Source organism: Oratosquilla oratoria, chromosome 21, assembly GCF_046742065.1.
Source record: "Oratosquilla oratoria isolate Oo_2021 chromosome 21, ASM4674206v1, whole genome shotgun sequence".
NCBI lineage: Eukaryota > Metazoa > Arthropoda > Malacostraca > Stomatopoda > Squillidae > Oratosquilla > Oratosquilla oratoria.
In genome coordinates this window covers 24,898,445-24,925,310 of record NC_134797.1, presented here as the reverse complement: position 1 = coordinate 24,925,310, position 26,866 = coordinate 24,898,445, and the positions used below count along the sequence as shown (strand labels likewise).

The 26,866-nt window shown below is 42.6% G+C and overlaps 1 protein-coding gene across 2 annotated transcripts in view; it reads left to right on the top strand.

Moving 5' to 3' along the window:
• LOC143036789 (short transient receptor potential channel 4-associated protein-like) overlaps nt 1–26,866 on the top strand; it is a 48,749-nt gene that overhangs the window by 10,420 nt on the left and 11,463 nt on the right. Inside the window, exons 5-13 of one of the 2 annotated variants that reach the window (XM_076204532.1) lie at nt 4,377–4,530; nt 4,870–4,980; nt 7,158–7,286; nt 10,439–10,543; nt 10,801–11,008; nt 13,284–13,404; nt 14,580–14,788; nt 15,405–15,495; nt 22,566–22,712. In XM_076204532.1, coding sequence (XP_076060647.1) covers nt 4,377–4,530; nt 4,870–4,980; nt 7,158–7,286; nt 10,439–10,543; nt 10,801–11,008; nt 13,284–13,404; nt 14,580–14,788; nt 15,405–15,495; nt 22,566–22,712 — 1,275 coding nt within the window. Of the gene's footprint in view, nt 1–4,376; nt 4,531–4,869; nt 4,981–7,157; nt 7,287–10,438; nt 10,544–10,797; nt 11,009–13,283; nt 13,405–14,579; nt 14,789–15,404; nt 15,496–22,565; nt 22,713–26,866 lie in introns of both variants that reach the window. The other variant, XM_076204531.1, reaches the window with a different exon arrangement.

Genomic DNA, 26,866 nt, shown 5'->3' with positions numbered 1-26,866 from the left:
AGGGAGAGAGTGGGGGGATATCAGATCATTTTTTGGTGGAAGGTAAATTGAGAGTGGAGAATAGGTGGAGAAAGAGGAAAAAGGCAGAAGGTAGGGAGGTACTTAGAGTGAACTGCTTAAATGAGAAAGAAAAGGAGAAGGAGTATAAGAAGAAGCTGAGAGAGGAGTGGGAGGGAGTGAAGAATAGAGTAGAACTAGGAGTGGAGGAGGAATGGGGATGTTCAAGGAGGGAGTCATAAGGTGTGCAAAGATGGTGTGTGGAACAAGGAAGACGGGAGGAAATAGAAGGAAGGGTAGTGAGTGGTGGGGTGAGGAAGCAAAGGGTGTAGAAGAGATGAAGCATGCTTTCATAGATTGGTTACAAATTAGGACAAGGGAATCATATGAGAGGTACAAAATAAAGAGAAGTAAAGCATAAGATAAAGGAGGCAAAGAGGAGAGCAGATGTGAAATGGGTAAGATTATGGAAGAAAATTTTGAAAGTAATAAAAAAATTTTTTGGAAAGAAATTAAGAGAGGAAGAGGAGGCGAATCAAGTATAGAAAAAAGGTAAAAGGTGCAGATGGAGAGATGAGATTGGAAGAGAAGGCAGTGAGAGGAAGGCTGGCTGAGTATTTTAGGGAGTTGCTAAATATGAAGGAGGATAGGGAGAGAAAGGTAGTTGCAATGAGAAGTGCAAAGAAAATGACCATGATGAGTGAGGAAAATGGAGGATGAATTAAAGAGATGAAGTGAAGGCAGCTGTTAAGATGATGAGAGCAGGTAAGGCACCTGGGTCGGATGGATGCCATATAGAATGTCTGAAAAAAGGAGGTACAGTGATTGTGGACTGGCTAGTGAGGTTATTTAATGTTTGTTGGAGAGAGGGTACAGTGCCAGAGGACTGGAGGAGTGCCTGTATAGTTCCACTTTACAAGGGAAAAGGGGACAAGTGTGAGTGTAGTAGTTTCAGAGGGATCAGCTTGTTAAGTGTAGTTGGGAAGGCTTGATTGAGAGGATTAGGAGAGGAACAGAGGGAGTAATTGGTGAGGAACAGTGTGGATTTAGGACAGGTAGGGGGGGATGTGTAGATCAGATTTTTGTGGTAAGACAGATGTGTGAGAAAGCTATTGGAAAAGATAAGGATGTGTTTTGGGCTTTTATGGATCTGCAAAAGGCTTATGACAGGGTAGACAGGAAGGCACTGTGGGAGTTATTGCAGATATATAGGATGGGAGGAAAGCTGTTAAGAGCAGTCAAGAGTTTTTATGAGAGTAGTAGAGCTTGTGTTAGGATTAGAAATGAAGAGAGTGAATGGTTTGAGGTAAAGGTGGGACTTCATCAGGGATGTGTTATATCACCCTGGCTGTTGAATTTATAAATGTATGGGGTGGTGTGAGAAGTAAATGCAAGGGTAGTGGGTCAGGGATAGGAGATGGTTAAAAAAATGGAAGATAAGCCAGTTGTTTGCTGATGACACTGCTTGTAGCAGGATCAGAGGAGGGATTGTGGAAGTTAGTGACAGAGTTTTGGAAGGTGTGGGAAAGAAGGAAGTTGAAGATAAATGTGGGTAAAAGTAAGGTGATGAGATGTACAAGGGGAGAAAGTGGCAGCCGACTGGAAGTGGATAGTTTTAGATACTTGGGTGTGAATGTGGCAGGAAAGGGAGGAGTGGGGTGAAGGTAGAATTTAGATTGAAAGAAGCAAGTAAATGCCTTGGTGGATTAAAAAGTGTAATGAGAAATAGACAGTTGGGAATGGATGCTAAGAGGAGATTGTATGAAGAAGTGATTGTCCCGACAGCACTGTATGGGGCAGAAAAACGGAACATGAGGGAGGAAGAAAGGAGGAGTTTGAATGTGTGTGTGATGAGATGTCTGAGAAGTATGATAGGGGTTACTAGGCTGGTTAGAGTGAGAAATGAGGAGGTGAGGAGGATAGGGGTGTGGAAGAGGAGTTGGGAGATAGGCTTAATGAAGGAGTATTAGGATGGTTTGGACACATGGAAAGAATGAGTGAAGAAAGAATAGTAAAAGAGGTGTGAAAGGCAGAGGTGGAAGGAGTGAACATGAGGGGTTGACCTAGGATAAGATGGATGGATGGGGTAAAAGGGGCATTGGGAAAGAGGGTAATGTCTTTTGAGGAAGGATGGGAGAGGACAGAAGATAAAGGTGAATGGAGAATGGTTGTTTATGGCTGATGCTGTGATGCATGAGGGGGAGTAGGGTGGGGTATGGGGGGTGAGGGAGTATGTATGAGAAATAAATTGATGCAGCCCGAAGGGATTTCTCCCCGTCTTCTCCTTTTCTGCATGAGGGTATGGAGAGGGGAGGTTGCCGATTTAATGAAGCAGCCTTGCTGTGGATGTGCGATGTCTTGTGACACTGCTTCTTGCCCAGGGCAGTGTACAAGATGCAGGGATGACCCATCATCCAGGAGGTGCCAAGATAAGAGGAAGGGTAGAGGGGAGTGAAGTATGTTGGAGATGGAATGGGTGGGAGTGGTTTCTATGCCTTTGTTTTTTGGCTATCTCCCTTGTAAGGTGGAAAAAGCCTTTGGTATATGTATGTATTCTTCTTCTCCCTTATAAAGGGGAAAGAAGCCCATGGTATATAGATAGATTGAGCTTTATTTCCCTAGCAATACTGCTAGTTTGTCCTTGGTGTGCACTGCTCATGCAACAGGTCATTGCCTTAAACCACACTATTTTCATGTTCACTCTGTCACTCATGCACAAATTATCTTGTTTATCATTCTGACATACATACATATACCAAAGGCTTTTTCCCCCTACAGGGGGGTAGCTAAAAAGAAAAATGCATACAAACCACTCCCACCCATTCCATTTCCTATATATTCCACTCCCCTCCACCCTCCTCCCTCCCTCTTATCTTGGCACCTCCTGACCATAGCCCTTATAATTTCTTTTCCTCTTCCCCATCCTTCATCCACCTTTTCGTAGGTCAACCTTTTATTCTCACTCCTGGTACCGTAGATTAATGAATCATTTGAGGCTAGATATTGTTGTCCATGGACCAATAATGGGTAAATAGTAATGGTCCTACAAGATGGGTGTTATAGAGAACCATCCCCCTTCCTCCTATGCAGGAGCAGCCCTGAGGGGCTTATTCTTGGTTCACCAGACATAACCCGGTATTGCTTTCTATTAGCTGTAGCTGCATTTCTTTTTCCTTTTCACATAATAGCTGGTGATTACTCCCCACCTCTTACTTCGGAAAGCTGATGACAGCTCATAACTGGCAAAAGCTCCCCTCATTCTACTTTCATTCAGTGACATAGAAACAATCCCGCTTGAATACATACATAAGAACATAACATAAGAACATATACATGATGATGATGATGATATGGTTTAACGTCACACACTCCCTCCTATCGGGAGGCTAGGACGTTGCCCCTCACAGAGGGCTTTGTAGCGTGGAATTTAATGAACCATGTACATACATATACCAAAGGCTTTTTTCCCCCTTACACGGGAGGTAACCAAAAGACAAAGGCATAGAAACCACTCCCACCCATTCCATCCCCTACATACTCCACTCCCCTCTACCCTCTTCCCTCCCTCTTATCTTGGCACCTCCTGGATGACGGGTCATCCCTGCATCTTGTCCCCTGGCCTGGGTCAGAAGCAGTGTCACAAGGCACAGCACATCCCACTTGAATACAACACAGAAAACAGTCCAAAGTTTCTTCCCAAAGAGATCTATGGGAGGACCCAAGGGTGTTCTGCCAGCCCTTTGTAGCTATGGGCTTTGCACTTAGAGAAAATTGAGTCAGCACTTATTATTATTAACCCCTTCCATACGGTGCCGCACACGTATGCGTCATGGGGAGCGAGTGTATTCGCGAGGCTGCCATATCCGCGTCATGAATATATTTATTGAAGTCTCCCCTCCATAAAGACATACTTTCTAATTCTTTTGTAATCGCATTTTCTATGGTTATCAAAATTCACGGGTGAAGAGAGAACGATCGATATAAGCGGTGACTATATTTTATGATGCGAGTATTATTACGACACGTTGTACGGCTGGCATTGGCTGCTGCCACCGAGATCTAAGTCCATGACGCCTACGTGTGCGGCACCGTATGGAAGGGGTTAAGCTGATTGAAATGATCCAACATTAGGCAGAATAGTTTCTTTCAGACACCCCCTCTTTAATATGTGATAACAGTACTGTGCATATTCATGATAGAAACCTCATCATAACCACATAAAATGTATATAGTTTAAAATATTAGCTAAGTATTTTTTAGGAATATGGTTAAAATTATTGGGTTGAAAAATTTATATATATGTATATATATATATATATTATATATATATATATATATATATATATACATATATATTATATTTGTAATTCTGTATTCAGGATACTTCAATTGGAGAAGAACTTTGTGAAAGCAGTGAGGTCCTTCAGCTGTTGTTCTCCTTAATGGGTAATGCTCACACTTATTCTCGTGCAGCCACTCTAATTGAACATCTCTTTATTCTCCGAAAGAACACACTTCAGCTTAATACAGTTCGTAAGTAATCTCATTCTGATAAATATAGTTTTTATTTATTTATTTTATTTTATTTTATTTATTTATTTATTTTTTTTGACAAAAATACTTTCTTCTTTATACCTAATGAAATATTCAGGGTACATATTGCATCATCAGGGGTTTAATACTTTGTTTTGGATTCCAGTGTTTAGCATACGGCATAATGGATCCTACAAAAATACGTATATTTTATATTTCTTGATAGTTTATTTTATTCTATCAGAAGATACAATAACATAATACTGTTTGTAACTTTGGCAATACATTAACTTTTCACATGTACCATTAACCATTGTCAACTAATGCTTAATCTTTCAGCTGGACTAGATCGTCTCATTTCCCAGCTTGATGGCAATTATCTCGCAAACTTCTGCAACATTCTTGCTGTCACCATTTCAGACCTTGATGTATATGAAAACAAGCCTTCATGTAAGTAACTAAAAATTACAGTAGTGTAACCCAGGGGACTCACTGATGAAGAAATGGATGCAATGAAGTGTTGTAGGACTGACAGTAGTGTAAAGAGATAAGGAGGAGTGGATAAAGGAGTAGATAAGTTCATGGAAGAGGTCAGGAGAGGTGTGACATAGTATGGACAGGATCACTTGGTCAATTGTCTCAGGTACAAAATCTTTTACACACATACATACATATACCAAGGCTTTTTCCCCCTTACAAGGGGGGTAGCCAAAAAGAAAAAGGCATAAAATCATTCCCACCCATTCCATCCCTGAATACACTCCACACCCCTCCACCCTCCCTCTTATCTTAGCACCTCCTGAATGACGGGTCATCCCTGCACCTTGTCCACTGCCCTGGGTCAGAGGCAGTGTCGCAAGATACAGCACATCCACAGCAAGGCCGCTTCATTAAAACATTACAAAATCTTTTGGGTGCAAAAGAAAGTAGTAATAATTAGTCAATCTATTAATATAAATAAGGATGGGAGAGGACAGAAGATAGGGGTGAATAGAGAATGGTTGTGTATGGATGATGCTGTAATGCATGAGGGGGAGTGGGTGGGTGATGGGGAGTGAGGGAGTATGTATGTAAGATAAATTGATGCAGCCCAAAGGGATTTCTCCTGTCTTCTCCTTTTCTGCATGAGGGGATGAAGAGGGGGGTCACCAAATAAATGAAACAGCCTTGCTGTGGATGTGCTGTCTTGCAACACTGCTTCTGACCCAGGGCAGTGGACAAGATGCAGGGATGACCTGTCATCCAGGAGGTGCTAAGATAAGAGGAAGGAAAGAGGGGGGTGGAGTATGTAGGGGATGGAATGGGTGGGAGTGGTTTTTATGCCTTTGTTTTTTGGTTACCTCCCTTGTAAAGGGGAAAAAGCCTTTGGTATATGTATGTATGTATATATGATAGCATACAAGTCAATCTGATGCATGAGTCAACCCCTAAAATTCTGAGGTGTAATTTAGGTTTAGGTTTATATTCTCTGGAATATATGACCCTCTAAAGTAAGGCAACACCTCTTCTCCAGCCCTATTATGCAGAAAGAACAAACTACAGCATCTCATATATATACAGTAGTTCAACATCTAGCTTAGTGTTGGTGGTGCTGCTGGTTCTTTGATCAGCTGTTGTAATGGGTTTACAGGGGTATGTTTTCTACTACTGCAAATGAGTTCTAACTCAGAGTAAACCAGCCTGACCTAACCTATGAGTTAATTGATTGATATTATTAAAACATCTATGTTCAATAGACTTGCCTAACATGGGTTTCAGTAGGAAATAATTGTGTTGGGCCGTGAGATTTATGGCCAGTGGTGTGCAACACGTGTTAGGCAGGTAGTTTACATTCCACACCTTCATACAAGTCATTTATATATGTGGCAAACGAAGCATTTGATAAAGTACCACACAAAAAGCTACTAAGAAAAATTGAAACAGTAGATAGTGTACAAGGAAAGTTATTGGAATATATGGAAGATTTCTTTACCAGAAGGTGGTACTTGTAAGGGGGAAAAAGCCTTGGTATATGTATGTATGGTACTTAGAAACAAATATTCAACCTGGGAAGAAATAAGTGTAGTCCCACAAGGTTTTGTATGGGCTTCTATAATGTTTGCCATATATATAAATGACATGGATGAAGGTGTAGAATGTTATATGAGGTTTGCAGATGATGCAAAACTACTAAAGAAAGACCTGGATAAAGTTTGGGAATGGAGTCATAAATGGGAAGTGAACTTCAACATCAAGAAATGTAGTCTAATGGAGTTTGGAAAAAGGAAAAATAGAATATCAGGGCTATATAAAATTGGTACAAAGGAAGTTAGCTCAGAAAGGGACTTTGGAGTAATTATCAGCAAAGACATGTCACCAGACAAGCATATCAATGAAAGTGGCCTTTGATTACTTGGATGAGGAAATGGTAAAGAAAATATTAGTTACAGTTGAGGGATGGTTATGGCCAGAAACTTGGTCCAGTCTAGTCCAACCCTCAGCAGAATGAAATAATTCTGCGTTTGGTATGATAGCAAAACAGTACAAAGTCTCCATGTGGAATATAAGCTAAAAATTTTTAATTTTCATTTAAATCTGGATGAAAATAATTTCTAAATAATTAAGTGCTTACAATTTTCTTTCTACAGTGTATGAACAGAGTCAACTGAAAAATAACAACAAAAGTTTGTCTCCACTGCGAGACATCAATCAAGGCTTTGTCCTCAGCATTCCAGAGTTTTTACCCCGACTAGTAGATTATGCCACCAAATTACCATGTAAGTAGTAAATAAGAAATGTAACTAGGAAGTAGTTATTTGTAAGTTATAGTTTTTACAGCTGTTCAGGATGTGATACAGGCTACACTAAAGCAATTCCAGTCAACTAACAACACTCAAGGTAGAAGGGAAACAGATGGGTGATGGATGGGATTGACAAGGGTGGGGGTGGGTGCATTCCCTTGCTGGCTGCATCACTTGTAATGGGAAGAAGCCTTATGGTATATAGATAGACAAGTAATTAGTATATACATCTGTGCAAGGATCTATGAGCATACCAGTACAAGAGCCCATGATTGTATACATCCATTACAATTCACAGGCTTCAGTAAGAAATGCATGCCACCAGTTACTCTTGTTTATTGCTCAAGAACACCACAGGAACACTTACATAAATTACAAAAAAAGAAATGGGAGTGGAGTATAGGATGACAAGAATGGAAGACAGTTAACAGAGTAAGGCAAGGTCATGAAAAGTGGAAAGAGTATTTCGAAGAACTTGTCAAAGTTGTGTGTTCAGTACATCGCTTTGAACCTAAGCAGTGTGATAGAGAACAGGAATGACCTCTCATCTTAGAGATGCTGAGATGAAAGGGTCAATTAAGTGGTTTTGATTGTATGATGGGTGTATGTGATTTGAATTAGCTGCTTCCATATTAACCCCTTCCATACGGTGCCGCACACGTAGGCGTCATGGACTTAGATCTCGGTGGCAGCAGCCAATGCCAGCCGTACAACGTGTCGTAATAATACTCGCATCATAAAACATAGTCACCGCTTATATCGATCGTTCTCTCTTCACCCGTGAATTTTGATAACCATAGAAAATGCGATTACAAAAGAATTAGAAAGAATGTCATTATGGAGGGGCGACTACAATAAATATAATCAAGACGCCGATATGGCAGCCTCGCGAATACACTCGCTCCCCATGACGCCTACGTGTGCGGCCCCGTATTGAAGTGGTTAAGGGCCCCTCTTGTGTGAGTGTGTGTTTGTGAGTGTGTATGTTTGTGAGTGTGTATGTTTGCATGTATGTATATATGTATGTAGGTACCCAATTGTATTTACCTAATTGTAATACACAGGAATGAAAAATTGTTCATGGAGTTCTCTTTCTTACGTTCTAAATTATCACACCAAGCTTCAGATTTATGTTTGGTTCCAACTTGGGATGTATCCTTATTTTCAAATTATCATACTTAGATTTAAATTCATATATTGTTCCAACTGGTGTATGTGTGATTTACCATGGTCTTGGATCACATTTGGACTCGTGATCGACAGCTATTTCCCTCCTGGAAGATAGCTCAGAACTCATATATGACCGATCTATGGGTGATACTATGACCTTACATGCACACACACACCCAACTCCCTGCCCATGAGAGTTGGAGTAAAAACCCACAGCGCAGTGATACTGAAATTATTTCAGCCCTGGGTGGGATTTGAATCCGGACCACCATAGTGGCAGCTGCAAATGTTACCACTGCACCATCAAGTCGTGTGTGTGTGTATTTACCTAGTTGTATTATACAGGAAGGGAGCTATGCTTGTGGTGACCCATCTTTGTATCTCTCAGCATCAACTTTTTTCTTAAAGTCTTAAATAGTGTTTGCACACACTGTTTCTTTGTCCAATTTGTTCCAAGTATCCATCACTCTGTGTGGGAAGCTATTTTATTTATTTATCTATTTTTTTTTTCAGATCTCTTCTGTAATTATTTTTTTTCGTATCCTTTTGTTTTTCCATTGTCCCATTTCAACAAGTCATTCTTATCTAAAATTTCCATTCTCTTCATAATTCTATAGATAGTAAGTCTCCTCTTTCCCTTCTTTGTTCCAGAGTTGGTCATTCTAATTTGGACAGTCTTTGTTCAGATGTCATTTTAAAAAGAGTTGGTGCCAGTTTTGTTGTTGCTCTTTGTATTCTTTCTAACTTCTTTATATTCTTTTTGATACTGGGTGTCCATAGTGTTGCTGCGTACTCAAGTTTTGGTCTTATTAGTGTAGTTACATTTTCTTTTTTATCATTTCCTCGTCCAAATAGGCAAATGCCACTTTTATTGACCTCAATAAATTGTAGGTTTCTCTGACTATTTTATTAATATGCTTATCTGGTGTCATGTCTTTGCTGATCATCACTCCAAGGTCTTTTTCCGAGTTTACTTTTTTGACCTCTTCTTCACCAATTTTATAATCTCTCGATATTCTGTTTTTACTTTTTCCAAATTCTATTATACTACATTTCTTGATATTGAATTTCACTTCCCACTTTTGAGTCCATTTCCAGATCTTGTCCAAGTCTTGTTGTAATGAGTTGCAATCCTCCTCCGTTTTTACTTTCTTTAGTATTTTTGCGTCGTCTGCAAAGAAATTCATATAACAATCTACTCCTTCGTCCATGTCATTTATGTATATAGCAAACATGATCGGGGCCAGTACTGATCCCTGCGGGACACCACTTCTCATTTCTTCCCAATTTGAGAATTTGTCTCTAATTACTACTCTCATTTTTCTCCCAGTCAGGTAGTCTTTCATCCATTTCAATAATTTTCCTCTGATGCCACCTATTGATTCTATTTTCCTTATTAGTTTATTGTGTGGTACCTTATCAAATGCCTTTTGTAGGTCCAGAAAGGCACAGTCTGCCCAACCATCTCTCTCTTGTGTTATGTCTGTTAATCTTGAGTAGAAGCAGATCAAGATTGTTGTACATGATCTTCCTAGTCTGAATCCAAATTGATTTGGATTCAGTATAGTTTTTTCCTCCAAATGTTTAACCCATCTATTTTTGACGACCTTTTCGCGAATTTTTGCTACTATGCTTGTCAGGGAGACCGGTCTGTAATTTAATGGGTCTTCCTTGTTTCCTCCCTTATAAATTAGTACAATGTGTGTGTGTATGTGTACACACGCACAATTGCTGAATACGAGGAAGAAAGATAAGGAAATTCAAATATCAGCATTAGGGTTAGAGATGGAGTGATTAATCAATCAATCTTTTTCACCCACGAGGAACTAAAATGAAAGGGAAGTGGGTGTTGGATGGGAGTGGGATAGGTGGAGGTGGGTGCATGCTTTGGCTGGCCACTTCCCTCATAAAGGGAATATAATATATAGACAGATGATTGGAATTTAAATGATCTGCAGATGAACCAAGATTTCAAGGAATTACAGTTGAGAAGGATCACTGGATGCGGCTCATTGAAGATTCTATTTCAAATATTCTTAATCAAAACTGCTCTACTACATCTTGTAAGTAATGAAAATGATCTTGTATCAGTCACTTTTTTTCCTTTCTTTAATTCATGGAAATAAGTTGGTCCTACATTATGTTAGCATAGTAACCCTAAAGGAAAATGTGTAGTGTCTCCTCATCCACTGCCCCTAAAAGCTCTTCACTTAAAACAGGGTGGCATGTAGTATATATACTTTGATATTCACTGACTTGTTTCCTTCAAAGAATTTATGCTTTCTTATTATTTCTTTAATTTTCTTTTTCTCTGAAGCAGATGTATTGGAAAGATATCAGAATGAATTCCCCAACTTAACACTAGAAGGAATAGTTGAACCAATGCTACACCGTGTTGAGACAGTCTACATCCTGGGACTCCTCCTCCTTGGAGAACGAAGAAAAAAGGTTCAGGCACAATTAGCACACCTCAGACTTATCCCAAGATTGTCCAAATTGTTTGACCATTTTATATGGAGATGTGACGGGTAAGAATTTGTTACTTATTTGTTAACCAATATTCATAGAAAACATTCTTGCAGCTGGTCAAGATTTGCTCAAGAGTCCTTCAACAATTGATTAAATTTAGTTGTAGAAATCTTAACATAATTTAATGGTATTTGATGATGTCGGAGCTCACTTTTCATACTATCAGGCACACATGCACTGACAAATGCCTGTATCTTCCATCCTAATCCCACCTTTACCTTTCTTCCTTCATCCACTCACCACCTCAGACACCCCACCGTATTCCTGTCCCTTTCAGTTTATTTCACTTGATGCTAACACATCCAATTGTTTTCTTGCAAACATATGATCAATCTCTTCCCCTTTGCTCTCCTCTATACCACCACAATTAGCAAGATGAGTACCAGCAATTTACAAAACGGAGCACTAAGATTAATAACAGGATGCACCAAAATCACTCCTATAAGACATGTATATACAGAAATCAAAATCCTTCCCATAGAACATCACATGAAAAATGACAGGAACACAATTCTATCCTAGGGAGAAGACAAGGTAGGGGTGAGTAGAGAATGATGTATGGATGATGCTGTGATACATGGAAGGGAGTGGGTGAGGGATGGGGGGTGAGAGAGTATGTGTGAATGATATTTTAGCACAGCTTGAAGGGAGTTTTCCCCATCTCTTTTTCTGCATGAAGGGGCAGAAAGTGGGGGGTAGCCAATTAAATGAAGCAGCCTTGCTGTGTCTTGCTGCACTGCTTCAGACCAGGGCAATGGATGATATGCAGGGATGACCTGTCATCCAGGAGGAGCCAAAATAAGAGGGAAGGAGGGAGGTGAGTGGGAGTGGAGTATGTTGGGATGGAATGGGTGAGAGTGGAATTTATGCCTTTATTTTTTGGCTACCTCCCTTGTAAGGGGGAAATAACTATTGGTATATGTATGTATGTATCTTTGTAAAATAGGACTATACAAGTGTTCCTCCAATCCTCTGTCACATTCCCTTCCTTTAAGCAGTCTCACTAGACAATTCACTATAACTGTTCTTTTCTTACCAGCTTTCATTGCCTTGATCTTTTTTTATCTTTTTTTATCTTTTTTTATATTTTCTTCTCCCATCACAGTTATCTTCCTAGCATCCCTCACTACCACAATCTAAGCACATTTCTAACAGTTTCTCTCCTATTGTTCTTACCTGGCACCTTGAAGCTCCCTATTAGTCATCTCCTAGTCTAGCAGTCAGATCCCCAACACCGCTGTATTTACATTCTTCCCAAAACTTTTTATAACTTGAATCAGTCCATAAAGGCCTCCTCTCTTTATTTTTTGCACTACCAGGACTGTATGCACTCACAAAAGCTCACATATCTCATCCCAACTTCATGGATACACACATTATCCTTGAAGATACTTCCATCCATTTGACCTCTTCAATATAAGTCAAATTCTTGCAGACAACATTAGGTGCCTGATGTACCATGATTCATCACAATAATCTCATTATAAAATAGGTACAGCTGTATTACTTATTTTCTTTCACTCTGAATATTAATAACCATAGAAAATATGATCAAGTCAGTTCACAGAATATTGGGCTCACTCAGCTATAATTACAAAATAAATATAATCAAGATGCCAACATCGGCATCTTGATATACTCACTTGTGCCTTATGACGTCTACATAGGCATCATCGTATGAAAAGGGTTAACAAACTTTCACTGCATAGTACCCATGGTTAACCACTTCCATACGGTGACGCCTACGTAGGCGGCATGAGGAGCAAGTGGGTACTCGATGATGCCGACATCGGCATCTTGATTATATTTATTGTAGTCGTACCTACGTAACCTCCATTCTCTCTAAACTGGCTTCATCATATTTTCTATGGTTATCAAAATACACGGGTGAAAGGGAACGAATGATTGAGCACTGACTTTATTTTTTATAATGCGATTATTATGACGCAACATTGCACATCGGGCAGCTAATGCTGCCAGACGTGCGATGTGCCCCGGAGTGAAGAGGTTAACTTAGTAATTCTATGTTTGTGTAAATACTTTATTGGAAGCTTGCTGGCTGAGCGGGTTAGTGTGTCATTACTTGCGGCGAAGGTCGAGGTGAGGGCGGTTCGAGTCCTGACACTGGTAAAGTTGAACCAAGGGCATGGTTCGTTAAATTCCACGCTACAAAGCCCTCTGTGAGGGGCACCGTCCTAGCCTCCCGATAGTGGGGAGTGTGTGACGTTAAACCATATCATCATCATCATCATAAATGCTTTATCATTTTTGCAGTTACCAGGAACGGTTAAGAGTGCCGGGGCATCAGAGTTCTTGTGAGTGCTCACCAGAGGTTGCCCTAAAAATTCAGTTCCTCCGGCTTGTACACAGCTTCTGTGATCAGTCAGAATACAGGGTGAGTGGAAAGTGTTTTGATTAATTTGAATATAATCCTATCATTATTATTCTCCCTTGAAGGGGAAAAGGTCTTTTGATATGTGTATATACATGTATGCGTGTACTAAAAAGCCCTTTCTAAGGGGGGGGGGGAGTTGGTCCAGTCAAGGCATATGACTACTCTTAATTCTTAACCTGTCCCACACCCATCCAACAATGATTGTTGTCTCCTGTACCTTAATTCCTTGTGGATGACAGTTCATCCATACCCCCCTGCCCACTTTGAGTCAGAACCAGTAGCAGCAAGACACATATTTTGTATGTGTATATTTGGTATGTGTAAATGTATGTATGTATATATGTGTTTGGCTACCTCCCCTCATATTCACTCCTTCCACCTCTGCCTTCTACACCTCTTTTACTAATCTTTCTTCACTCATTCTTTCCATGTGTACAAACCATCCTAATACTCTTTCATCAACCCTATCTCCCAACTCCCTTTCCACCCTTGTTCTCCTCCTCACTTCCTCATTTCTCACTATCTAGCCTAGTACATACATATACCAAGGCTTTTCCCCCATACAAGGAAGGTAGCCAAAAAGAAAAAGGCATAAAATCATTCCCACCCATTCCATCCCTGAATACACTCCACACCCCTCCACCCTCCCTCTTATCTTAGCACCTCCTGGATGACGGGTCATCCCTGCACCTTGTCCACTGCCCTGGGTCAGAGGCAGTGTCGCAAGACACAGCACATCCACAGCAAGGCCGCTTCATTAAATTGGTGAGCCCCCCTCTCCGTCCCCCCCATGCATAAAAGGAGAAGACGGGGGGAAATCCCTTCGGGCTGCGTCAAATTTTGCTCACTCATACTACCTCACCCCCCATGCCCCTGCCCATTCCACTTCATGCATCACAACATCATCCATATACAACCATTCTCCATTCACCCCTGTCTTCTGTCCTCTCCCGTCCTTCCTCAACAGACATTCCCCTCTTCCCCAAAGCCCCCTTCACCTCATCCATCCACCTCATCCTAGGATGTCCCTTCATGTTCACTCCCTCCACATCTGCCTTTCATACCTCTTTTACTAGTCTTTCTTCATTCATTCTTTCCATATTGATCTAAATTGTTGTATCGAGTATTGACTTATTTTGTTAAACAAGAGATAATGTATTAATCTTTTATTGCAGTACTTAATGCTGACCCCAGTTGAGTACCAGGAGGTATGTGGGCTGAACAATGCACAAAGCCGCACAGGTTTAGATTATTCTTTGGGGCAAACTAGTGCCCCTCTATCCCCAAATCAGTACCCACCAGAGCTCATGTGTTGTGGTTCACAAGGATTGTTATCTAAGATTATAGAAGCCCTCAAGAGAGAAAATACTGGATCAACATTCAGGTATGCCTCTTGATACATTCATATATGTCTAATTTAGTTTCTTGAAATATTTAGATTACGATTACAGTGACTTTCAGTTGAGATTATGTGGCATCTTATTTCAAGAGTGATTATACCTAAATTGTGTGGATATGTAAATTAGAACTTGATTTTGAATGGCATTGAATGCTCATTATGTTCATATAATAGTACATGCATGCTCAGATCACAAAGAAGGCACTCCACAATATGTACATATATACCCAAAAGGCCTTTTCCTCCTTACAAGGGTGGGTGGGTGAATCAAAGACAACACCCATCCCATATCCATCCAAAACACATTTGTCCACCCATCTGAGCACCTCATGGATGAAGGTTCAACTTGCCACACTGCTTGGGCCAAAGGCAGTGCAGTGGGATAAAGTACTTCCTCAGTAGAGCCCAACACCCAGAGCTGGTTCACCACCACTGTTTCAGTGCCTGGCAGTGGTCCATGAATTCTTCCACAGACCTCTATGGGAAGAAACTTTGGACTGTTGTTTAATGTTATATTAGTGTGGGACTGAATCTCCTGCAAGAGAGGTCCAGGTTGACAGATTAATTAATCAATTGCATTTACCTTTTACCCACACCACAGATTTTGGTTTTCTCGGGCCATAGAAAGCTATCTACGGAGTTCCACGCCATTTGCTGACCAGTTGTTCTTGCTGAGACGAGGCCTACAAGAGGTAAGGCAAGGGTTACTCTTGTGTGTGTTGGTCGAGGGCTAATAATACACACTGTAGGTTCTTAAGTACATTCAGCCTTAAACACTAACACAGTTACAAGAAGATACAATATAATAACAGAGTCAAAGCTAGCGCCCATGCGTGACTCCGCGTCCCCTCTAGTCTCTCACTCAAGCACTGTTGCTAAGCACCTATGCATGCCTACCCCGGGCATGTGAGTTGCCACATGTCGCCAGACGGGGATATCAATAACCCACACCTCCCTTCCCCCTTTCGCGCCCGCAGACTTTAGTCACGGGCGGACAATCTGCGCTGGAGTCTCTTGGAGCGACGCAAATCAGCAGGTGGGTCCTCGCTATGGGCCTCGTGTGGATGGGAAGGGGTGCAGGTGACAGGTCGCAAGAAGTGGCGGTTACGCTGCAACACGCGGCCACTTGTGGTGCGTATTTCATAGGTCCTGGCTTTGCCAACGCGCATGACAATGCCGACCTTGTCCCAGCGGTGGGTCTTCGGGTCCTGGAGCCGAACATGCTGGCCGATATACAGCCTGGAGAGTTCACGTGCATGGCTGTCATACCGAGCTGCAGCATCCTTGGCCTGGGTTGCTGCGCGGCGGTCGCATTCCTCCGCTTTGGTTTGCCACTCCGTGGAGAAAGCATCTGGGTGGGCCGGAACGCAGGAGCGGAGGGGGTGGCCATATAACACCTGAGCTGGGGAACGACCAGTGAAGTTGGGAGTGTTCCGAAGTTCCAGGAGGCCTCGGTCGAATTCCTCGCAATCTATGTTGCCTGAAGGGGCCACCTTGAGGATGAGGTGCTTGATGGCCTTCACGGCGGCCTCGGCATGGCCATTGGATTGCGGGTAGTGAGGTGATGTGACAATGTGTCGCACACCCCATCGTGCTGCAAAGCTCCTGAACTCCTGGCTGGTGAACTGGGGGCCTCCGTCTGTTCGCAAGCGGAGGGGGACACCAACTTCCCGGAAGTAGTTGCAGAACATGCGGATGGTGTTGGACGACGTCGTATCGCCTTTGCAAGGGACGACCACAGGCCAGCCGGAGAGTCTGTCAGCGATGACAAGGAATGACTTGCCTGCAACGGAGAAGAAGTCCGCTGAGACCGACTCAAAGGGCCTTGTTGGGTGGTCGTCGCTGAGTATGGGTTCCTTCTGCTGGCTAGGTTGGAGATACTGGCAGGGTTCACACGACTGGACCGTGTTTGCAATGTCCGAATTGATGCCTGGCCAGAAGACGGTTTGACCTGCCCGGCGTTTTGTCGCCTCCACGCCCCTGTGGCTATCATGAAGACGGGCCAGGATGCGGCGGCGAAGGGCGTTAGGAACCACAATTCTCATGCCGTAGAGGACGAGGTCACCATCGGCATGGAGGTTATCCCGAATTTTCCAGTATGGGAGCAAGGGCCTAGGAAGGGCATAGCGGTCCGAGGGGAATCCGGACGTCACACAGCGATGCAATTGGACGTAGTCTAGGTCAGTCCTAGCTGAGTCACGTAACTCCTCCAGAGTCCTATCTTCATCTACGTGGGACTCTGTCACAGCTCTCACCGTGGCTATCGTATGTAGAGATGCAATGGAGTCGGTGCAGAGTGTGTGGTCTTCCGGCGCTGGGTAGCTCACTGGGGCACGGGATAGGGCGTCCGGGATGCGAAGATCCTTTCCGGCACGCCATACTGCTGTGAAGATGTATGGGGACACCTTCTCCTTCAGGCGCTGGAGACGTGGGTTCTCCACTGCGTCCAAAGTGTAGCTGTTCAGGATGGGAACCAGGGGGCGATGGTCGGTCATCAACGTAAAATTCTGAAGTCCCATCAAGTAATATTTGCATTTGAACATCGCCCAGACGGCGGCGAGTAATTCTAACTCGATGGTGGCATATCTAGTCTCCGCCTCCGTCAAGAAACGGGAACCGCATTGGATTAGGCGTAGGCGTCCGCTGCCGTGGTCCTGTAGTAATGCAAAACCAATGCCGTTAAGCCGAGATGCATCCGTCTGGAGGATAGTTGGCAGGGTTGGATCGAATGAGGCGAGAATTGGGGGGTCGGTGTGAGGGCGGCTTTCACCCTTCGGAATGCCTCGTCATGATCCGGTGTCCAGAGAAATTGTCTCTTAGGGCTCATCAGGGGCCGGAGAGGTTGGGCAGCTGCGGATATCTCCGGGGTGAATTCAGCCAACTGGTTAACGAGACCCATAAAGGACCTAAGGTCTGTTAAATTTGCAGGAGTTGGAAAGTCCCTGATAGCAATCACCTTGTCTTGGTCAGCAGCGATACCTGCCACTGACAATGTGAATCCGCAGAAATCCACCTTAGGCGCGGCGACCTCAAATTTTTCCTTATTAATGGTGATGCCAAATTCACGACATCTGGTGAGGACTTGGTGGATGCGGGTGAGGGGAGTGGTGTAGTCGGCATCGTAGAGGAGGATGTCGTCCACCACTTTGACGCAATTCTTGACACCTTGCAGTGCAATGTCACCTCGTAGGCAGTAGGCATCGCCTGTTGCTGCAAATCCCATTGGTCCTCTGCAATATTGGAATCTACCATGTGGAGTTATAAAGGTGGTAAGGTGTCTGTCCTCTTCGGCGAGTTCGATCTGCCAGTAGCCGCAGAGAGCGTCCATGGTCGTGAAGTAACGAGCTGAGGTCGGTACGCTACGTACAGCATCAAAGGGTGTGGGCGACGGATGGGGTGGGCGAGCCACCTGGGCGTTAAGTTTGGACAGATCCGTCGTGATCCTCACACCTCCATTTGGTTTAGCTACGGCGACAAGTGGGTGGCACCATTCTGAAGGTTCGTCGCCAGCCGGTCGAATAATCCCTTGAGAGACCATGGACTCGAGCTCGTCCTTGACGTGGTCTCTGAAAGCCAGGGGAATTTGCCGGGGTGTATGGATTGCAAAAGGCACAGCATTATCCTTCAGGTGGATTCGCATTGGTGATCCCACCATGGGCTTAAGTGGTGTGGACTGAAGAGCTGCTTTAGCCACCAGAACGTCCTTAAACTCCTTTAAGAAGTACTCCTTCACGTCTGAGGGTGGTGTGGAGGCAGAGAATGGGAGTTCCACACACTTCTTAACGTGCTTAACCTCCAATATTGGCTTCGGGAATTCCTTGGGAATGATGGCCAATGCCTTGCAGTGGCTGAAGGAGAGGAGTGGGGTCTGGATGTCCTTGTGTACTCGGATCTGAGCAGAGCACGACCGCTTACCTAAAGTAAGGGTAGCCGAGAGCGTGCCAAGGGCAGGAGTCATTTCAGATCCGTCGGCTGTGAGTGTGGTGGTCTGCGGGGAAGCGTGTAGTGTCCTTGTTGAAATGGAAAGGTTTCTCAAGTGCTGTGGTCCTATCACAGTGATATCCGCACCGGTGTCTGGGATCATCTGCAAGTATGACGATTTACCACCGTGTGTGATAAGGACGCTGACGTGTTGAGGCACCGCAGGGCTGGGGCTAGGAGACATCACTCGACGGCAGGACGGCTGTGGGGTTGGCGGGTGTTCCGAAACATGTCCACCGCCAGATACTGAAACACCTCGCTTGTGTTTCTGACGAGTCTCCTGCTTGCAATAAGTGTCGAAGTGACCGATACGGGAACAGAGGCGGCACTGGGTCTTGCTAGCGGGACATTTGATCGTGGCAGGAAAGTGTCCCTGCCGACCACAGTTGCGGCAGGTAGCCTGAGCCGCACGGCATGCTCCTGGCTCATGGTGCCTAGCACAGCACTGGCATGGGTCCGTTGCCTTCGATGTCGGTTGCTTAGGGGTTTGCCTGAGGAAACTTTTCTGCTTCTTCCTTCTTTGGTGGTGGGTCAATGCTCTTACTTGTGCAGGTTGGGCACGAATATCAGACGTAGCACACCTGGCTGCTTCATAGGAGCGGCATGTATTGACCATGTCCTGCAGTGAGCACTTGTCGTCCAGGGATATGAGTCGCTGAATCAACTCATCATCCCGAACGCCCATAATAATCACCGACTTCAACTGAGTCTCTTCGCAAATTGGCGATTTACCAGGGCATATGTCGATCTCCTCGGCACTGCGACGCAACCTTACGTAGAAATCTGCAAATGTTTCGCCTTCCATCTGCCTGCAGCTAAGCAATCCCCTCCTCCGTATTGCCTCGTTCCGCAAGCCCTTGATGTGTACTTCCAGAGCAGCGACCACCTCATCGACTGTCTTGTCTGTAGAGGGAGGTATTTGCAGGGTATGCTCTAGGACACGTTGTGTTTCAAGGGTGAGACACATACGTAATTGTATGAGCTGCTTCTCATGGGGTAAGCTATACAGGTCGACCATGGTAGCGTAATCTTGCCAACGTCGCTTCCATTCGCGGAACAATTGGTAGGTGGCATCTGGTTTAAGTGGAGGTGGCGTCTGAGCATTGGCCTTTTGAGTGGGTGGAGGGAGCGGGGGCTGACGATGACGGCTGTCATCGGAGGCCGCATGGTGCTCTGGGGGAGAGTGAGCGGGTTGCCGTTCCGGGTTTATCAATTTGAGCAGGGCTTCAAATCTAGCCTGGTCTTCTCGTCGTCTGCGTTCGTCTTCTGCTAACCTCGTCTCTTCAATCCATTTCACGAGGGAAAGCATGTCTGTCGGTGGGAAGGATGCGGCCTGTTGCTCATCGGAAAGATCTGGCTGCATCTCTTCCTCCTCTTGCTCGAGTGCTCCTGAACGAGTATTAGGCATTTCGCTAGAATAAAGCTAATAGTGTGGGCCCGTAATGCGCGGATGAGTACGTAAGCTGGCGGGTACCTGGGGCCCAGTAGGCCCGCGGGCGTGTAAGCGAGGGGAAGTATCGCGCACACGTCCTGCCAATGTTCAAATACAAGCGTCTCTCCGATAAAGAGGCAGCAAGATTTTCACAAATACCACTCACAATGCACTGCGACACTATACGGGGAGGCACTATAAACCACACGTGTAAGCACTAGACACTATACGAGAAGGCTCCACGCATATACGCAGAATGCGTGAAGTAGATGAGCGCAATATGGCGTCGGAGCACTGCCAGTCACTAACGAACACTTGCATATGCCGGTTTTTCGTTTAAAACACTTATGTTGTACGTGCGAGCGTGTAACTCTGTCACTGGGACTGCACACATTCGTGAGCCCTTGTCGCACACAATTACGATATGTGGGTCACGGTACACCAAAATAATGCAGGACACGGTACACCAGAATAATGCATGTATAGGCTGAGTTCATTGCGTTGCACTGCCCTGTATGCACTAACAATGTTATATATCTCACTGCGCCATGTGTGTGTTGGTCGAGGGCTAATAATACACACTGTAGGTTCTTAAGTACATTCAGCCTTAAACACTAACACAGTTACAAGAAGATACAATATAATAACAGAGTCAAAGCTAGCGCCCATGCGTGACTCCGCGTCCCCTCTAGTCTCTCACTCAAGCACTGTTGCTAAGCACCTATGCATGCCTACCCCGGGCATGTGAGTTGCCACATGTCGCCAGACGGGGATATCAATAACCCACAGTTCTCAGTTAAAGATGTATTTTATCATTTGGTGAAATTGTGTCAGGTTATATGGACCTGAGAGTTCAATTCCATACTACAAAGTCCTCTGTAAGGGCCACCATTCTAGCCTCCTGATAAAGATGTATTACCTAGTTGTATTTTACGGGACAAGAGCTATGCTTGTAGTGACCTGCTTTTATATCTTTCCACATTCAGTTTGTTCTTAAAATCTTGCATAGTTTTGGCACTCACTGTTTCCCCATTTAGTTTGTTCCACACATCAATCACTCTGTGTGGGAAGCTATTCTTTTTCAAATCTCTTCTGTAACTGTTCTTCTTTAGCTTCTTCTTGTGTCCTCTTGTTTCTCTTCTGTCCCATTTTAATAAGTCATCTCTATCAAGAACTCCCATCTCTTTCATAATTCTGTAGATAGTCAGCAGATCACCTCTTTATCTTCTCTGTTCCAATGTTGATACATACATACATATACCAAAGGATTTCTTCCCCCTTATAAAGGAGGTAGCCAAAAACCAGAATGCATAAAAACCACTCCCACTCATTCCAACCCTATCACACTCCACTCCCCTCCACCCTCCTCCCTCCCTCCTATCTTGGCACCTCCCGGACGACAGGCCATCCCTGCATCCTCTCCATTGCCCTGGGTCAGAAGCAGTGTCGCAAGACACAGCACATCCACAGCAAGGCTGCTTCATTAAATCGGCGACCCCCCTCTATGCCCCCTCATGCAGAAAAGGAGAGGACAGAGAGAAATCCCTTCAGGCTGCGTCAAATTTTTCTCACACATACTCCCTCAACCCCCCTCCATTCCACCTCATACATCACAACATCATCCAGATACAACCGTTCTCCATTCACCCCTGTCTTCTGTCCTCTCCCATCCTTCCTCAACGGACATTCCCCACTTCCCCAAAGCCCCTTTTACCCCATCTATCCCATCTCATCCTAGGTCGCCCCCTCATGTTCACTCATTCTATCCATGTGTCCAAACCACCCCAGTGCTCTTTCATCCACCCCATCTCCCAACTCGCTTTCCACCCCCCGTTCTCTCCTCAACTCCTCATTTCTCGCTCTATCCAGCCTAGTAACCCCTATCATACTTCTCAGACACCTCATTGCAAACACATTCAAACTCCTTCTCTCCTCCTCTCTTATGTTCCATGTTTCTGCTCCATACAGTGCTGTTGGTACAATCACTCCTTCATACAATCTCCTCTTAGCATCCACTCCCAAATGTCTATTTTTCATTACACTTTTTAATCCACCAACATTTACTCGCTTCTCTCAATCTACTTTCTACCTCCACCTTCACTCCTCCCTTTCCTGTATACTATACTAAGGTAAATTCAGTTAGGTAAAGACAGACATATATTCATATATATAAACACATATATATATTTCATGACTGATCTGGAGCTATGGGTCTTGTGCAATGAAATAAATTTTTTACTCCTTATAATGTTATTCCTGTGAAATCCAATGTTCTTGTTAAATTTCTTCTCAGTTGTTATCCTTGGCATGGCTTTTTTAATTTCTGATAATTTTGTCTGATTGATCCAGCATTTGACAGCATCACTCTTGCAAGGAGATCTGGGACCAAATCAAAAGGAAGTACTACAGTCCACATTTGATCTTCTAGGGGAATTACTGAAGTTTAACCTTGAAGCTTTTCGAAGGCTTGATCATCTCATCACTGCTGGAACAAAGGTGTGGAAAGGGTCTGTTTGTTCATTCTGTGTCTGCATACAAAGGATGTAATTCCCTTTATAAGTACATACATACATACATATACCAAGGCTTTTTCCCCCTTACAAGGGAGGTAGCCAAAAAGGAAAAGGCATAAAATCATTCCCACCCATTCCATCCCTGAATACACTCCACACCCCTCCACCTTCCCTCTTCTCTTAGCACCACTTTATAAGTGGGATGTCTAAATCAAAGCATACACCCGTTCACCAAAAGCTGTATTCACACATACACACACAAACACACACACACACACACACACACACACACACACACACACACACACACACTTTCAACGAACGGACGGCTTGACGAACGCTCTGAAGAAAAGTGCAAATTGTGGATACCAACGCAAAGAGAAGTGCCTTTTTGTATTTGCAGGGGGGGGGGGGAATTGCTCGTGAGGTAGTGGGAAAGTAAGGAAAGAGGAGAGGGGGAGGGATTACTGGGGAAATGGAAGGTAATGAGGAGGTGGAGGAAATGGCCCTGACGGGCCGCCGGGTAGACAAAAGACCCCAAGACGAGTTGGATGATAACATGTCTAATAGGAATGTGAAGATTAGAGGTATAGATAGGAGCAATATAGCAGAAAGTGATGAGAATATTTTCAAGGGATTTAAAGAGAGTGGGGGGGACTCAAACCCCCCCCGACTGACAAGACTAGAGATGAAGGTTGATAAGGTGATCGAGGACTTGGAGAGTAGGTTAGGTCATATGAACACCATTTTAAAAAGGGTTGAAAGATTGGAAGAACTGGAAAAGGCGAATAAAAACTTAACTGATGAAATAGAAGAACTAAAAAGACAGTTAAGAGAGGTAAAGGGGGAGAATGAGGAATTGAAGAAGAATAGTAAAGAAAACAGAGAAACAATAGCTAAAGAAAGTAAAAATTGGAAGCAAACCCAAGAAGGAAATAAGATTTCATTCACTGACATAGTCAAACAGCAATTGAAAGAACATACTGAAGACTCAGTTATTAAAGTGATGAGACAAAAGGAGAATATAGTAAGGGATTTAGCAGACAAGAAGAAATGTATAATTATATTAGGAATGGAAGAGAAACACAACACAGATAGAACCACAAGAATCAAAGAGGAAAATGAAAAAGTAAGCCAATTACTAGAATCAGTTCAGGAAGATGAGCCAGGAATTATGAAACAAATCGAAGAGAAATTTAGACTCGGAAAGTATAGCACAGACAAGACCAGACCAATTAAGATTAAATTCAAGTCACAAACAACGGCAGAGAATATCTTATCCAAAACAGGGAAACTAGCAACAAGTGAACAACACAAAAAGATATGGATAAAAAGAGAAATGAATAAAGAGGAAAGAGAGGAAGAAAAGCAGAAAAGACTGGAAGCTAAGACAAAAAACGAGAACAGAACGGAGTCAGAGAAAGAGAGATTCTATTGGAGAGTAGTGAACATGAAACTAAGGAAGTTCGACATACAAAAGAAAAACATAAGGGAAACAGAGAACACAATGGAAGTGGCAGAAAACTAAGAGTGTCTTACACAAATATAGATGGATTAATAACAGGATTGAATGAGCTGAATGATTATTTGAAAGAAAAAGAACCGGACATAATGGGAATTGTAGAAACAAAATTAAAAGGCCCACTACCACCCAACAGTGTAGGACATGATGCATACAATTATTGGATTAGAAACAGAGAGAAAAAGCAAGGGGGTGGAGTTATGTTCCTGACTAAGAAGGATATAAACGTGAAAGGTGTCATATATGGAAAGAATACAGTAGAGATGATTATGATAGAAGTGGAAGACAGAGATAAGAAGAGCAGAAAATTTGTGATCAATTATGTGCCTCCGAAAACAGCCTCATGGGAGGAGAGTGAATATAAAAGTATGTTAGAGGACACAAAGATAGCATTAACTAAAATAATGGAAGACGGAGGAAGAATAGTTATGATGGGCGACTTTAATTGCAAAGAAATCTGCTGGGAAGAAATGACAGCAAAGAGTGGTGATGACTCATGGGGAAATGCTCTACTTGAGATGATTACTGACCATTCAATGACACAATGGATACAAGAGAACACTAGGTATAGAAATGAAGAAGAACCATCGAGGCTAGACTTAATAATTACATCTGAACCTAGAATAGTGGACAAGATTGAATATAAAACACCAATAGGTAAAAGTGACCACATATTGATTGAACTGGAACTTAATGAAGAAAAATATATGAAAAGAAATGAACAATATAGAAAAGGAAGAATGATGTATGAAAAAACAAACTTTGATAAAATAAGAGAATTCTTCCAACAAGAAAACTGGGAAGAAATATACAAAGAAGAAACATCAGTGGAAGAGAAATGGAATATTTTGACAAAAATTTACAAAGAAGGAGTGGAAAAGTATGTCCCAAGACAAAAACAAGAAAAAGAATATGTAAAATGCTGGTACAACAAAAGTTGTAGGGAGTTAAAAGACAAAAGAGATAAAGCCTGGACCGGATGGAAAAAAGACAGAAGACCTGAAAAATGGAAAATATATACTGATTATAGAAATGAATATGTACAAAAGTGCAGAGAGGAAAAAAGAAAATATGAAAAAGATGTTATAGAAAAGTGTAAAGATCAACCAAAACTATTCTACAGATTTGTAAACAATAAACTGAAAAACAAACAAGACTTGGAGAAATTAAGACAAGGAGGAGTTGAATACACTGAGGAAATGGAAATGGCAGAAATTATGAACAAACATTTTAAATCAGTGTTTACAAGGGAAAATATACAACTTGAAGAGATTGAGTGGAAGGAAAAAGTCCCCCCTATGGAAGAAATAGAAGTAACGAAGAATGAAATATTGACACACTTGGGTAATTTTGATGTCAGAAAATCGCATGGGCCAGATGAAATAGCAAACTGGATTCTGAAAGAATGTAGGAATGAACTGGCAGACAAAATACATAGCATAATAAGCAGTTCCTTAAAAGAAGGAAAAGTTCCAGAAGATTGGAAAAAAGCAAATATAGTACCTATATATAAAGGAGGAAATAAAGAAGAACCTACCAACTATAGACCAGTCTCTCTAACAAGTACAATAGCAAAAATATGTGAAAGAATTATCAAAAGTAGATGGGTAAAATACTTGGAAAAAAACAACGTACTAAATCCAAGGCAATTTGGATTCAGACAAGGACGATCATGCGTCACCAATTTAATATGTTTCTATTCAAGGCTAATAGATATAATACAAGAAAGAGATGGATGGGCTGATTGTGCATTTCTAGACCTAAAAAAAGCTTTTGACAAAGTACCACATAAGAAGTTGCTTAAGAAATTAGAATATGAAGGAGGAATACAAGGTAAATTGCTAAATTGGATGGAAGACTTTTTGCAAGAAAGGAAAATGAGAGTAGTGATAAGAGATCAGCACTCAAAATGGAATGAAGTAATAAGCGGTGTCCCGCAGGGAACAGTTCTGGCCCCAATAATGTTTGCTATATATATTAATGATATGGATGAAGGAATTGAAAGCTATATGAGCTTCTTTGCAGATGATGCAAAATTACTGAAAAGAGTGAAAACTGAAGAAGATTGTGAATCACTACAGAGAGATCTAAATAAAGTACAAGAATGGAGTAGGAAGTGGGAGATGGAGTTCAATACAAAAAAGTGTAGTATAATGGAATTTGGAAAAAGCAAAAACAGAATAACAGGATCATATAATTTGGGAGAAGAAGGAATAAAAAGAGTAGAAAATGAGAGGGACCTGGGAGTCATTGTTATGAATAATATGTCACCTGAGAAACATATAAATAAGATTTTTGGAGAAACTTATAATTTAATAAGAACAATCAAAGTGGCATTTACATACCTGGATGAAGAAATGGTGAGGAAAATCCTAATCACCCTGATAAGACCAAGATTGGAATATGCAGCAACGATATGGTCACCAAGTACAAAAAAATGTATAAAAAAACTTGAAAGAATACAAAGAGCAATTACTAAACTGGCACCAACACTCTCAAAACTATCATATGAAGAGAGACTACAAAAACTTAAACTACAGACACTAGAGCAAAGAAGAGAGAGAGGAGATTTGATAGCTATTTACAGAATCATGAAAGGCATAGAAATTACTGAT